Source organism: Bombina bombina, chromosome 7 (assembly GCF_027579735.1).
Source record: "Bombina bombina isolate aBomBom1 chromosome 7, aBomBom1.pri, whole genome shotgun sequence".
Taxonomy (NCBI): Eukaryota; Metazoa; Chordata; class Amphibia; order Anura; family Bombinatoridae; genus Bombina; species Bombina bombina.
Window position 1 is genome coordinate 45,030,214 of NC_069505.1, and position 12,965 is coordinate 45,043,178.

The 12,965-nt window shown below is 38.9% G+C and overlaps 1 protein-coding gene across 1 annotated transcript in view; it reads right to left on the bottom strand.

The window, feature by feature from the left end:
• Positions 1-12,965, bottom strand: part of MARK2 (microtubule affinity regulating kinase 2) — a gene marked incomplete at its 5' end in the record, with an annotated part of 681,669 nt that overhangs the window by 490,973 nt on the left and 177,731 nt on the right. The window contains 1 exon segment of the mRNA XM_053720068.1: positions 5,904-6,003. Coding sequence (XP_053576043.1) covers positions 5,904-6,003 — 100 coding nt within the window.

The following is a 12,965-nucleotide window of genomic DNA, read 5'->3' on the forward strand; positions in this document are numbered from 1 at the left end:
GAGAGCAAACAGAGGAAACGGGTATGCTAGACTGAAAACCCAATGTACCGCCAGAGCATCTAACAGGGCGGCCTGAGGATCTCTCGACCTTGAACCGTACCTCGGAAACTCCGGCATCCCCCACTTAAGGGTTAACCTGGAGAAAACATCCGGATGGAGTGCCCACTCCCTGGGATGAAAAGTCTGCTCAGAAAATCCGCTTCCCAGTTGTCCACCCCTGGAATGTGGATGGCAAATAGACAACAATTGTGGGCTTCCGCCCACTGAATAATCCGAGCCACCTCCTTCATGGCTAAGGAACTCCGAGTTCCTCCCTGGTGGTTGATGTAAGCCACTGAGGTGATATTGTCCGACTGGAACCTGATAAACCGGGCTAAGGACAGCTGAGGCCACACTATCAAAGCATTGTAAATCGTTCTCAACTCCATTATATTTATGGGGAGAGCAGACTTCTCCCAAGTCCATAGACCCTGCGCTTTTAACAAGTCAAAGACTGCTCACCAGCCCAGCAGGCTGGCATCCGTGGTTACAATGACCCAGGAAGGTCTCCGAAAGCATGTGCCTCGAGATAGATGCTCCTGAGAACACCACCACGGGAGAGTCTCTAGTCGACTGATCTAGATCTATCCTCTGAGACAGATCCGAATGATACCCCCGTTCCATTGTCTGAGCATACATAGCTGTAGTGCTCTTAAAATGGAATTGAGCAAAGGGAATGAGGTCCATGGAAGCCACCATCAGACCAATTACCTCCATACATTGAGCAACTGATGGCCGAACAGTAGACTGTAGAGAGAGGCAAGAAGAGGAGAGAATCTTGGATTTTCTGACCTCCGTCAGAAATTTTTTATAGCTAGGGAATCTATTATGGTCCCTAAGAAAACCACCCTTGTAGCTGGAACAAGGAACTTTTTTCCAGATTCACTTTCCAACTGTGGGAACGTAGAAAAGACAACAAGATCTCTGTATGAGACTTTGCTTGTTGAAAAGATGGCGCCTGAACCAATATGACGTCCAGGTAAAGCGCCACTGCAATTCCCCGAGTCCTGATCACTGCCAAGAGAGACCCCAGAATCTTTCAAAATATTCTGGGAGCTGTGGCCAGGCCAAACGGAAGAGCCACAAACTGAAAAAGTGTTTGTCTAGAAAGGCGAATCTCAGGTACTTGTGATGATCCCTGTAAATGGGAACATAAAGACATGCATCCTTCAGGTCTATGGCGTCATAAACTGACCCTCTTGTACCAAGGGGAGAATGGACCGAATAGTCTCCATTTTGAAGGATGTTACCCTGAGAAACTTGTTTAGACATTTTAGGTCTAAAATAGGACGAAAAGTTTGGGAACCACATACAGATTGGAATAGAATCCCAGACCCTGTTCCCTTTTGGGGACAGGTACTATTACTCCCAGGGAAGAAAGGTCCCGAACGCAATTCAAGAATGCCTCTCTTTATCTTGTCTGCAGATAATCTTGAGAGAAGAAACCTTTCCCTAGGAGGAAAAGTCTTGAATTCTATTTTGTAACCCTGAGACACTATGTCCACAGCCCCACTGTGGCAATACAAACTGCCGGTTGTCACTGAAGGCCTGATGAACATACATCTTCTTCAAATAAGCCTGCAGCTTTCTGTCCATAGGATCTTTTTGCACGGTCTGGTACAGGAAACACTTGCACCGAGGAAAAGACATCAAAGTATTTATTAAATTTACTTGAATTCTTAGGGTTGACAACAGGCGGGTCAGATTTGTCCAAGGTAGCTAAAACCTCTTAATAGTGCACAAAGGTGTTCAAGATTAAATCTGAAGGATACTACTTCAGAATCAGATAAAGGAATTATACTGTCTGAATCTGAGATTTCACCCTCAGAAGCTACTGACGTATCCTCCTCATCCGACTTATGAGAGAGGGCTATCTGAGAAGCAGAGATAGGAGCAGAAACCTTAACATCTGATCCTCTAATGTTCCTCTTGCGTTTTCCACTTAGCAACGGAATGGCAGATAAGGCCTCAGATACAGCTGAAGTTACCTGGGCAGTAATTTCTGCAGGCAAATAAACTCCTCCAGGAGATTAAGAGGAACCACAGGGCACTGCATGTGACGCTATTAAGGCTTGGGACATTTTAGGAGAAGACTGTGGCATTGCCTGAACAGCCTCATCCTCAGAAACAAAGAGTTTATGCTTTAAAGTCCTCTCTATGCATGAGGAACAAAATTGCATGGGAGATTGATTATCTAAGCATAGTAGACACATGTTCATGGGAACAGATTGCTCTTCCATGTTTAGGAAAGGAGATGCAAAAAAAAAAAAAAAACATTTCCCAAATATTGTCTCTTTAAGAAATCAGCAAAGCGGTAAAACTCTTTACACAGGTAACCCGCACCCTCAGCTTAGAGCAAAAGTCCCCAAATACACACAGGAGAGTTCCTGCTTGTGGTAGATAATCAATAAATTTCACCTTAAAAACCGCTCAGACTGAAGCGGAATCGGAAGGACACGTGACCGCAACAATTATTATGCACGCTTCAGGGCAGACAAAGTTAGGCAAAATGAAAAACAAGATTGGACCTGTTTTTAACACGGAGAGAAAAAAAAACGTACCCCCTGAAAAATATATTTAAAGATAATGATCCTAAACGTTTCAGCCACCAAGGAGGATTAACCCCTTCCTGGCCATGGAAGTGGTTAACCCCTTAAGTCTCCCTAGTCACATACAATAAAGTGCCTGCTCACTGCCAAACCAATCCTCCATTAAGAATTTGTGTGTCCCATAAAAACAATTATGCTTACCTGATAATTTAATTTCCATCTGTGGGAGGAGAGTCCACTACTTCATTTATTACTTGTGGGAATAAAGAACCTGGCCACCAGGAGGAGGTAAAGACACCCCAGCCAAAGGCTTAAATACCTCCCCCACTCCCCTCATCACCCAGTCATTCTGCTAAGGGAACAAGGAACAGTAGGAGATTATCAATGTATAAATTGTGCCAGAAGATAACATTAAAGGGACACTGTACCCAATTTTTTTCTTTTGTAATTTAGAAAGTTGCTTAAAATTGCATGCTCTTTCTGATTTACTCCTATTATCAATGTTTCTTCGTTCTCTTGCTATCATTATTTGAAAAAGAAGGCATCTAAACTTTTTTTTGGTTTCAGTACTCTGGACAGCACTTTTTTATTGGTGGATGAATTTATCCACCAATCAGCAAGGACAACCCAGGTTGTTCACCAAAAATGGGCCGGCATCTAAACTTACATTCATGCATTTCAAATAAAGATACCAAGAGAATGAAGAAAATTTGATAAAAGGAGTAAATTAGAAAGTTGCTTAAAATGTCATGCTCAATCTGAATCACGAAAGAAAATTTTTGGGTACAGTGTCCCTTTAATTTTAGGTCCGCCACCCAGAGAAACGGGCAGGAGCAGTGGACTCTCCTCCCACATATGGAAATTAAATTATCAGGTAAGCATAATTTATGTTTTCCATCTTAATGGGAGGACAGTCCACTGCTTCATTCATTACTTGTGGGAACAAATACCCAAGCTCTAGAGGACACTGAATGAAAAAAAACAGAAGGGTAAAAGGAGGCGGACCCTATACTGAGGGCACCACAGCCTGCAAACTCTTTCTCCCAAAAGCTGCTTACGCCGAAGCAAAAACATCAAATTTGTAAAATGTTGCAAAAGTATGTAAAAAGGACCAAGTAGTCACCTTAAAAAAATCTGCTCCATAAAAGCCTCGTTCTTAAAGGCCCAAGAAGAGGCCACAGCTCTAGTTGAATGAGCCTTAATCCTCAAAGAAGGCTTATGTCCCGCTGTCTCAATGCGAAACTGAGGGCACTCCTCAGCCGAAAAGATAAGGAAGTCGAAGAGGCCCTCTGACCCCTATGATTCCTGGAAAGAGAACAAACAGAGAAAGAAGTTTGTCTAAATTCCTACGTGGTCTGAAGATAGGACTTCAAGGCACAAACCACATCCAGAATTACGTTGAAAGGAACCACAATCTCTTGAATGATGTTGCGAATTGACACAACCTTAGGAAGAAAAGCTAACTTGGTTCGTAAAACAGCCTTATCCGCATGAAAAGCAAGATAAGGAGGGACGTATTGCAAAACAGTAATTACAGATACTCTGCCCTCCTGTGACAAAAGGAGGTATTTAAGCCTTTGGCTGGGGTGTCTTTGCCTCCCACAAGTAATGAATGAAGCAGTGGACTCACCTCCCATTAAGATGGAAAACAAAATGCAGATGTTAAGAGTTTTTTAAGAACAAAGGCAACGGCTGCACAACAGGTCCAAAATTAACACAAAGGTTTATTGTCAAATTAAGACCCCGACAGACATGGACAAATAGACTAGGCTGACGCGTTTTGCGCCCCCTAGTGGCGCTTCATCAAAGACTGTCAGTTAAAAGGTTTTTCCATAACCCCTTCAGTGCCAGCTTTCTAGCCCCAGAAGACAAAAGGCACTTACCTGTGCTTCCTGCTGTCCATCAGGAAGACAGCTCACACGGTATGAAAGGATGCCACTCCTTACAGAGACCTGTGGAAAAAAGAAAGAACTGAGTAAGCCTACTCTGGCTTTCTAAACTAGGGCAGCAACCTGTTAGGAAAACACAGAAAGGCCCACCTCACAAGTTCCTAACTGCTTTAAAGCCACCACTGTCGTTCTGAAGAGACTAACGTTGAGTACAGCTAGACCCAAAAGAACTTGCTTGTAGCAAAAGAAATCCAATTTTCTTCAGACACCAGAACTTTACCTCCTCCATTGACAGTGGCAAAGAGAATGACTGGGGATTATGAGTAGGGGAGTGACACTTAACAGCTTTGCTGTGGTGCTCTTTGCCTCCTCCTGCTGGCCAGGAGTTATATTCCCAACAGTAATTGATGACGTTGTGGACTCACCATATCTTGGGAAAGAAATAAAACAAAACAAAAATCCATTCTCTCTGGCGGTAATACGTTAAAATATGGCTGCCCTGGTCAACAAATGCTTGAAGCTAGTGCAAGAGGAAATTCCTTCAAGTAATTTGCATGCACTTCTTTTCAATTAGAAAAACTAAACTTAAAGGGACAGTCTACAATATAATTTTTATTGTTTTAAAAGAATCCCTTTATTACCCATTCCCCAATTTTGCATAATCAACAAAGTTATATTAATTTACTTTTTACCTCTGTGATTACCTTGTATCTAAGCATTTTCTGACAGCCCCCAGATCACATGACTTTTTATTAATTATCTATTGACTTGCATTTAGTACTGTGTTGTGCTAACTCTTAAATAACTCCCCAGGCATGAACATAATGGTATCTACAGTATATGGTCCACATGAACTAGCAGTCTCTTGTTGTGAAAAGCTAATTAAAAAGCATGCGATAAGAAGCTGTCTTTAGTGACAGGCAGATATTTAGAGGTTTAAATGTTATAAAGTATATTAATATAACAATATTGGTTGTACAAAGCTAGGGAATGGGTAGTAAAGGCATTATCCTTTTAAACAATACAAATTTTAGCGTAGACTATCTCTTTAAATATAAAATAGAGAGCATTAGCCTGATACATGAGGGGTGTTAAAGAATACATACTTAAGATAGGTAGTTTTCTAGTAAAGAAAATTTATCATACAAATATTCAATTTGATTGAATGCCAATGTAACAGATCTATTATTAGAATAGAACTGTGACCAAGTGACTAACATTCAAAACATACACAAACTTGGTATATCAAGAAAAGAAATCCAAAACATAGAAGATTTTGAAGCTATGAAGGGAAATTTATCAGTTATCAACTGTAACAAAAACAACAGAAGCTATGTGTAGTCTATTCTATTGTCTGGATAAACATTTGTATATGTTGATCAACTACCTACTGTCTTTCCCCACAGCTGGAAAACAAGCGACAAACCTGTCCTTTTAGGATCCTTGTAATCTGGAACTGGATCCACGTACGGTTTCAGTTCATCATCCTCATGTCCTACATTCATCCAGCGATCTCTCATTATTTGCTAAAATCAGAAATTAGTGTTAAAACCAAAAGGAAACAAACATTTTTACTGTTGATTAATTAGCATGCTTGAAATGTTTAAGGGGAAATTAAGCAGTATGAGATTGTAATATAAAATATTTAATTATTTGTAGTTAAGAGACTTTGCAATATACTTTCATTTTTTATTTTGTTCCCTTTTCATGTAATTTAACTCTGAAAATTGTTGGTTTTCTAAATTCCACTGAGTTTCTATACAGTAATGGGTGCGGCCATGTTTGAACTTAAAGTGATGGTAAATCCTAGTGTTTGTGAAACGCTAGGATTTACCATTGGAACAAATAAAGGGGACTTTGAGTCATGAAGTATCAAATACTTCATGCTGAAAGTTCCTTTGTTTGTTTGAAGCGTTTGCAGCACTGGCTGCTCAATCAGCCCACGGCAGAACGCTATTTTGCTGAGAGGTAACGTTTGCACCTCCTAGCCAATAGCTCTGCAGGCAGTTGCCGCCATGCTGAATAGCCCGCACGGCTATTGGCTAAGAGGTGCAAATAGCGGTCAGCATTACAAGACTGTTGAGAGACCTAATAAAGACAGAATCAACAAACAGGGAATAAAACTCAAAAAGGAACCAATTTCTTCCTGAGCCCATAAGCCAAAAGAACATCCAATACACCAAAGAAACTTTGGAAACCATCTGGCTCAGTTACCAGAATAGATGGCGAAAAACAATCAATATTCATGAAATATTTTGTAGCTTTCAAATAAGGGGTCACTTGTCTCCCTAGAATGCAGCTGATCACCTGCTCCACTAAGTGGGAGGTCATTTCTAGGAATGGAGAGGGACGCTACTTCAGAGCCCTTATCTCCCCCCTCTGATTAAATAAGAGCAGTTTAAAACCCACTTAAAGGGTCACTGAACTCAAATTGATTATTTTGTGATTCAGATAGAGTAGCAATTTTAAGCAACTTTCTAATTTACTCCTATTATCAATTTTTCTTCGTTCTCTTGCTATCTTTATTTGAAAAAGGAGGAATCTAAGCTTTTTTTACGTTCAGAACTCTGGACAGCACTTTTTTATTCGTGGATGAATCTATCCACCAATCAGCAAGGACAACCCAGGTTGTTCATCAAAAATGGGCCGGCATCTAAACTCAATTGCATTTCAAATAAAGATACCAAGAGAATGAAGAAAATTTGATAATAGGAGTAAATTAGAAAGTTGCTTAAAATTTCATGCTCTATCTGAATCATAAAAGAAAAATTTTGGGTTCAGTGCCCCTTTAAGTAAAAGGTGATTGCCTGCTGTAATTTTAAACAGCTTTCTAATTAACTTCTATGATCTAATTTGCTTTTTCCCTTGATATACTTTGCTGAAAAGCATATCTAGATAGGCTCAGTAGCTGCTGATTGGTAACTGCACATAGATGCCTCGTGTGATTGGCTTGCCCATGTGCTTTGCTATTTCTTCAACAAAGGATATCTAAAGAATAAAACAAATTAGATAATAGAAGAATTTAAAATTGTATTCTCTATCTAAATCATGAAATAATATTTTTGGAGTTTAATGTCGCTTTAATCAATAACACACCAAAAGCAAACAACCTGCTGACTGAAAAATATTTTCAAAAGACATACTCTCACACACAAAAATCTGATATATCCAAAAGGAACATAAAAGTGCAAAAGGAAAATGCTGCGTTATATTACACTTGATTACATATAAATGTGTTTAACCTCAGCAAAATGCAGCTCAAGTGCAACAAAGCACTACTGGGAGCTAGAGTAGCTGAACACATCTTGTAAGCCAATGACAAAAGGCATATGTGCATAGCCACCAATCGGCAGCTGCCTACCAATAGTGCATTGCTGCTCTGGAGCCTACCTAGGTATGCTTTTAAACAAATGATACCAAGAGTAAAGAAATGCAAAAGTAATTTAAAATGGCATTTTCTCTCTGAAGCTTAAAAGTTTATATTTGGCTTACCTGTTCTCTTAAAGGGACAGTAAAGTCAAAATTAAACTTAAATTGATTGGATAGAGCATGGACTTTTAAACAACTTTACAATTTCCTTCTATTATCAATTTTGCTGTTCTCTTGGTATCTTGTGTTAAAGAGTAGTCCTAGGTGAGCTCAAGAGTCTGCCATTTAGCATCAGTGTTTGCAACTTTGTTTATAGCTATGTTTTACAGTTAAAAACACTGCTGCCGGGGGCGTGTTCGTGCAGCGTTCAGAGAAGGATGTCTCTTCTGAGGGTTCCGGCTGAATCTACAGTAACCCGCTGTTTATTGTGCACTAACAGCAAGATCACAAATATATTTTATAAAGACATCACAATTCTAGCAGTTGTGATCCCATACCTGCTTTTCTTGCTGTTTTTATGACTGAGGAAGAAACAGGGTTATTGGTGCTGTCGGACAACCTCGACTTACCGATTCTTCACCACCACATAGCCCTCCTTTGGAGTAACATTGAGCAGAACAGGCAAACTACAACTAACAACTCTATAGAAGTGTGCACCCCTATTTTCAAGTTGCTGTCCACGGGAACATCTTAATGGTGACCACATGGGAGACAAGCTTAGAGCAGGAGTTACAACAGCGCTTTGCTAGATTAGAGAACATTCTTTTTAGAATATATCAGCGACCGCTTCCGCTGGACCGCACAAAGAACACTCTACCACCGATAAAGCACATAATTACAAAAGACCCAGCAGAGATTCCTACAATATTCACAAACAAAGATGGCGACCGGAGGGACATTATAATAGGGAGCAAGCCTCCGTGTGCAGAAAACTTTCCGATACAGCTGTCAGAGCAGGAACTACATACAACAGCAAGGGATGACAAGAATGACCCTTACAACAAAGAGGTAGCCTTGACTGAGTTTCACTTGCAGATCGTGCTGAAGGGCTCCGGTGGGGTAGCAAGGACAGAATACACTTCCCGGCCGCTGGACATGAACATTCCTATACCTTCTCGATACTGGTAAATCAGCCACGTTTAGAACCGACAAACAGATGGGTTCTGATGCTGACATCAACATGGCAACACTAGTGCAGGAACCCATCATTGTGGAACTACCACCGACACATGGTGAAACTGTGACATACATACATATATATATATATATATATATATATATATATATATATATATATATATATATATATAAATATAAATAAATAAAACCTAGTCAGACCCTGCAGTGACCAACGTACTCCAGCTCCAGGGAAAAAGCTGTACATAAAACCTGTCTCATTACTCTCTGGCAACGGAAACCTGGTATTTTCATAGAGACACTGTGTAGGCTGCAATTAGACTCGGGGGGCTAACGCAAGTTAAAATGAATAGTAACAAAAATGTCTACGTCTCCCCCTGATTACTGGAGCTACCGTTAATGTTCCCAAGATGTTATTTGATGTTTTAAAACTGTTATGCTCTGTTTTATGTGTATAATATGATCTCCAAGATGTTTACCTGTGGTTTACGTATCTAGTGGAGGGGTAGCTGCTAACTATTTATCTTTAGTCCGGCAGGAATTTCTCTCTATAATGTACTCTGCTTGTAGATACTCAATTTATAAAAGATGCATACACTGCAGGCATTAATGTAATATAAAGGAGTGCAAATATGACATTCATAAGTTTGATTGCGAGATGACTACTGACACTCATTTCTATTTCAAACGCCACAAAAGGTTACCTGACACACAGCACTTGCCAACATTAGAGTGGCTAATATACTATAAAAGTTTGCCCTGTCCCATATCAGTCTATACTCAATCATATACCACACACAGCCTATGGCATTTCGGTGTATTACTTCATTACATCTTATAGCACTTAGGATAACTGAAAGTTGACAATAGGCAGATCTGTTCCACACTCTAGCTCTCAGAATTAATTTAAGAACTTAGATTCACCTCCTAATAATGTTTTTATATTACAGGCTTGTGAAAGTTTGACTCCGCTCTGTGGCCTGCGGCCGGGGCAGCGGAGTGGAACACATAATAATATGCCAGCATACATATGAAGCCAACATACGTTTTCAACATACTTAGGCATATCTAGATTTGCTAAGGTGTAAAAACTGCTGACAGTAGGGAGCACTCCTTCCCATATCACCAGCAAAAGCCCATTAAGATACTGAATTTACCTTTCTCCAACCTCTAATTGATAAACCTCCTTGCTTTCACAAATTCTGAGAATTCCGCTGAATTAATTTGCCACTAAGTCTGATTCATTCCTTGGCCACTAGATGGCTCCCATAACACAGCAAATATCATAGCATGTTACTGCAACGATAACTAGTATACCGTTTGAAGTATGGGAATCGGAATTCAGAATCCTATTCGAAACAATATTCTGAAACCATAGATTTGGACCGAATTATCCAAAATATTCTTGAAAAAAACCTTAATCTGCCCCCTACCAGTTGAGCAGGAATGAGAGTCGCACCTTCATGCGGACTTAGGAGTTGGCTTTTTGGTTTCTTAAATGGGTTGGATTTATTCCATTTAAAGAAGGTTTCCAAATGGAAACAGATTCCATAGGGAAGGATTAGGTTTTTGTTCCTTATTGAAAAAAAGAACGAAAACAATTTAGAAGCTTAATATTTACCTTAGGTCTCTTATTACCTTGGAAAGAAGAAATAGCAATCTAGACTTAAAAAGTCATAACAATCCAAGATTTAAGCCTCAAACTCTTGTAGCTAAGAATAGCTATAGACATAGATCTAACATCAATCTTAATGATATAAAAAAAATGGCATCAGAACTGATTAGTATGTTGCAGAAAGCGAATAATACTAAATAAATCAGAATCCAATTCTTGCTGCGCTAAATCTCCAACAAAAAAGTTGATGCAGCTGCAATCAGCCAAAGAAAATGCAGGCCTGAGACGACCTGAATATAAATAAGTTTTCCTTAGATAAGAATCAAGTCTCCTATCTAAAAGAACTTAAAGGGACATGAAACCCAAATTTTTTCTTTCATGATTTAGAAAGAGCATACAATTATAAACAGCTTTCCAATTTACTTCTTTTATCTGTTTTGCTTCATTCTCTTGATATTCTTTGCTGAAAAGCATATCTAGATATGCTTAGTAGCTGCTGATTGGTAGCTGCACATAGATGCCTCCTGTGATTGGTTCACCGTGTGCATTGCTATTTCTTCATTAAAGTATATCTAAAGAATAAAGCAAATTAGGTAATAGAAGTAAATTGGAATGTTGTTTAAAATTATATTCTCTACCTTAATCATGAAAGAAAATGTTTAGGTATAGTGTCCCTTTAAGTACTATCTTCCATAGGAATAGAGGTACATTCAGCAAGAGTAGAAATAGCCCCAACAAGTTGAGGATCTTTTCCCAAAACTCTATAGAAATTGCTGATAAAAAATTATTATTATTTTTTCTTTTTAAAAACCTTGAAGAAGGAATAAAATAAGTACCCCGCTAATTCCATTCCTTAGAAATCATAAGAGAAATAGCATCAGGAACGGAAAAAACCTCTGGAGCAATCACAGGAGGTTTAAAAAACAGAATTTACTAGTTCTAATATCAAGAGCACTAGTTTCCATGATATCCAAAATAATTAACACCTCTTTTTAACAAAGAAAGAAAATACTTCATTTTAAATAAATAAGTAGATTTGTTAGTGTCAATATCTGAGGAAAGATCTTCTGAATCAGATAGATCCTCATCCGAAAAGGATAATTCATTACATTGTCGGTCATTTGAAATTTCATCAACTTTATGAGAAGTTTTAAAAGACCTTTATAATAATTAGAAGGCAGAATAGCAGACAAAAGCCTTCTGAATAGAATCCGAAACAAATTCTTAAAATTTCATAGGTATAACATGTACATTAAAAGTTGAAGGAACAACAACAGTAAATGTACTATAAACTGATGGATACAATATCTGCATGTAAAAAGTTTATCATGATAACCAATACAAATGACATTCGGAAATATAATACACTTAGCTTTAGTAGTACCGACATCAGACAGCAAAGTTCCAACAGATACTTCTGAGGCAGGATCAGATTGAGACATCTTGCAAAATGTAAAATAAAAAAAAAAAATATAAAGCAAAATTTGTCAATTTCCTTATATGACAGTTTCAGGAATGGGAAAAAAATGCAAATAGCATAGCCCTCTGACATAGAAAAAGGCAAGAGGCAAAAAGCAATGGGGCAAATAAATATTGAAAAAAATTTAGCGCCAAGTATGACACACAACGTAACTGAAATTTTTTTTGGCGCCAACCATGTCCGAAAATTACACACTCGCGTCACTAACGACGCAACCCTGTGTGAACTTCTGCGTCAATTACGACGCCGGAAATGACGAACTTGCGTCAACGGACGTTCCTTTCGCGCCAAAAAATTATTGCACCAAGAATGACGCAATAAAGTGTAGCATTTGGTGCACCCGTGAGCCTAAGTCAGCCCGCAATTTGAAACAAAGCAGTCAATTGAAAAAAAGATTAAACCCCAGGTAAGAAAAATATTTCTTAATATTAACTTCCCCAAATATGAAACTGACAGTCTGCAAAAAGGAAATACATGAACCTGACTCATGGCAAATATAAGTACAATACATATATTTAGAACTTTATATAAATGCATAAAGTGCCAAAACATAGCTGAGGTGTCTTAAGTAATAAAAACATACTTACCAAAAGACACCCATCCATATATAGCAGATAGCCAAACCAGTACTGAAACAGTTATCAGTAGAGGTAATGGAATATGAGAGTATATCGTCGATCTGAAAAGGGAGGTAGGAGATGAATCTCTACGACCGATAACAGAGAACCTATGAAAATAGACCCCCGTTAGGGAAATCATCGTATTCAATAAGTGATACTCCCTTCACGTCTCTCTGACATTCGCAGTACTCTGAGAGGAATCGGGCTTCAACAATGCTGAGAAGCGCATATCAACGTAGAAATCTTAGCACAAACTTACTTCACCAC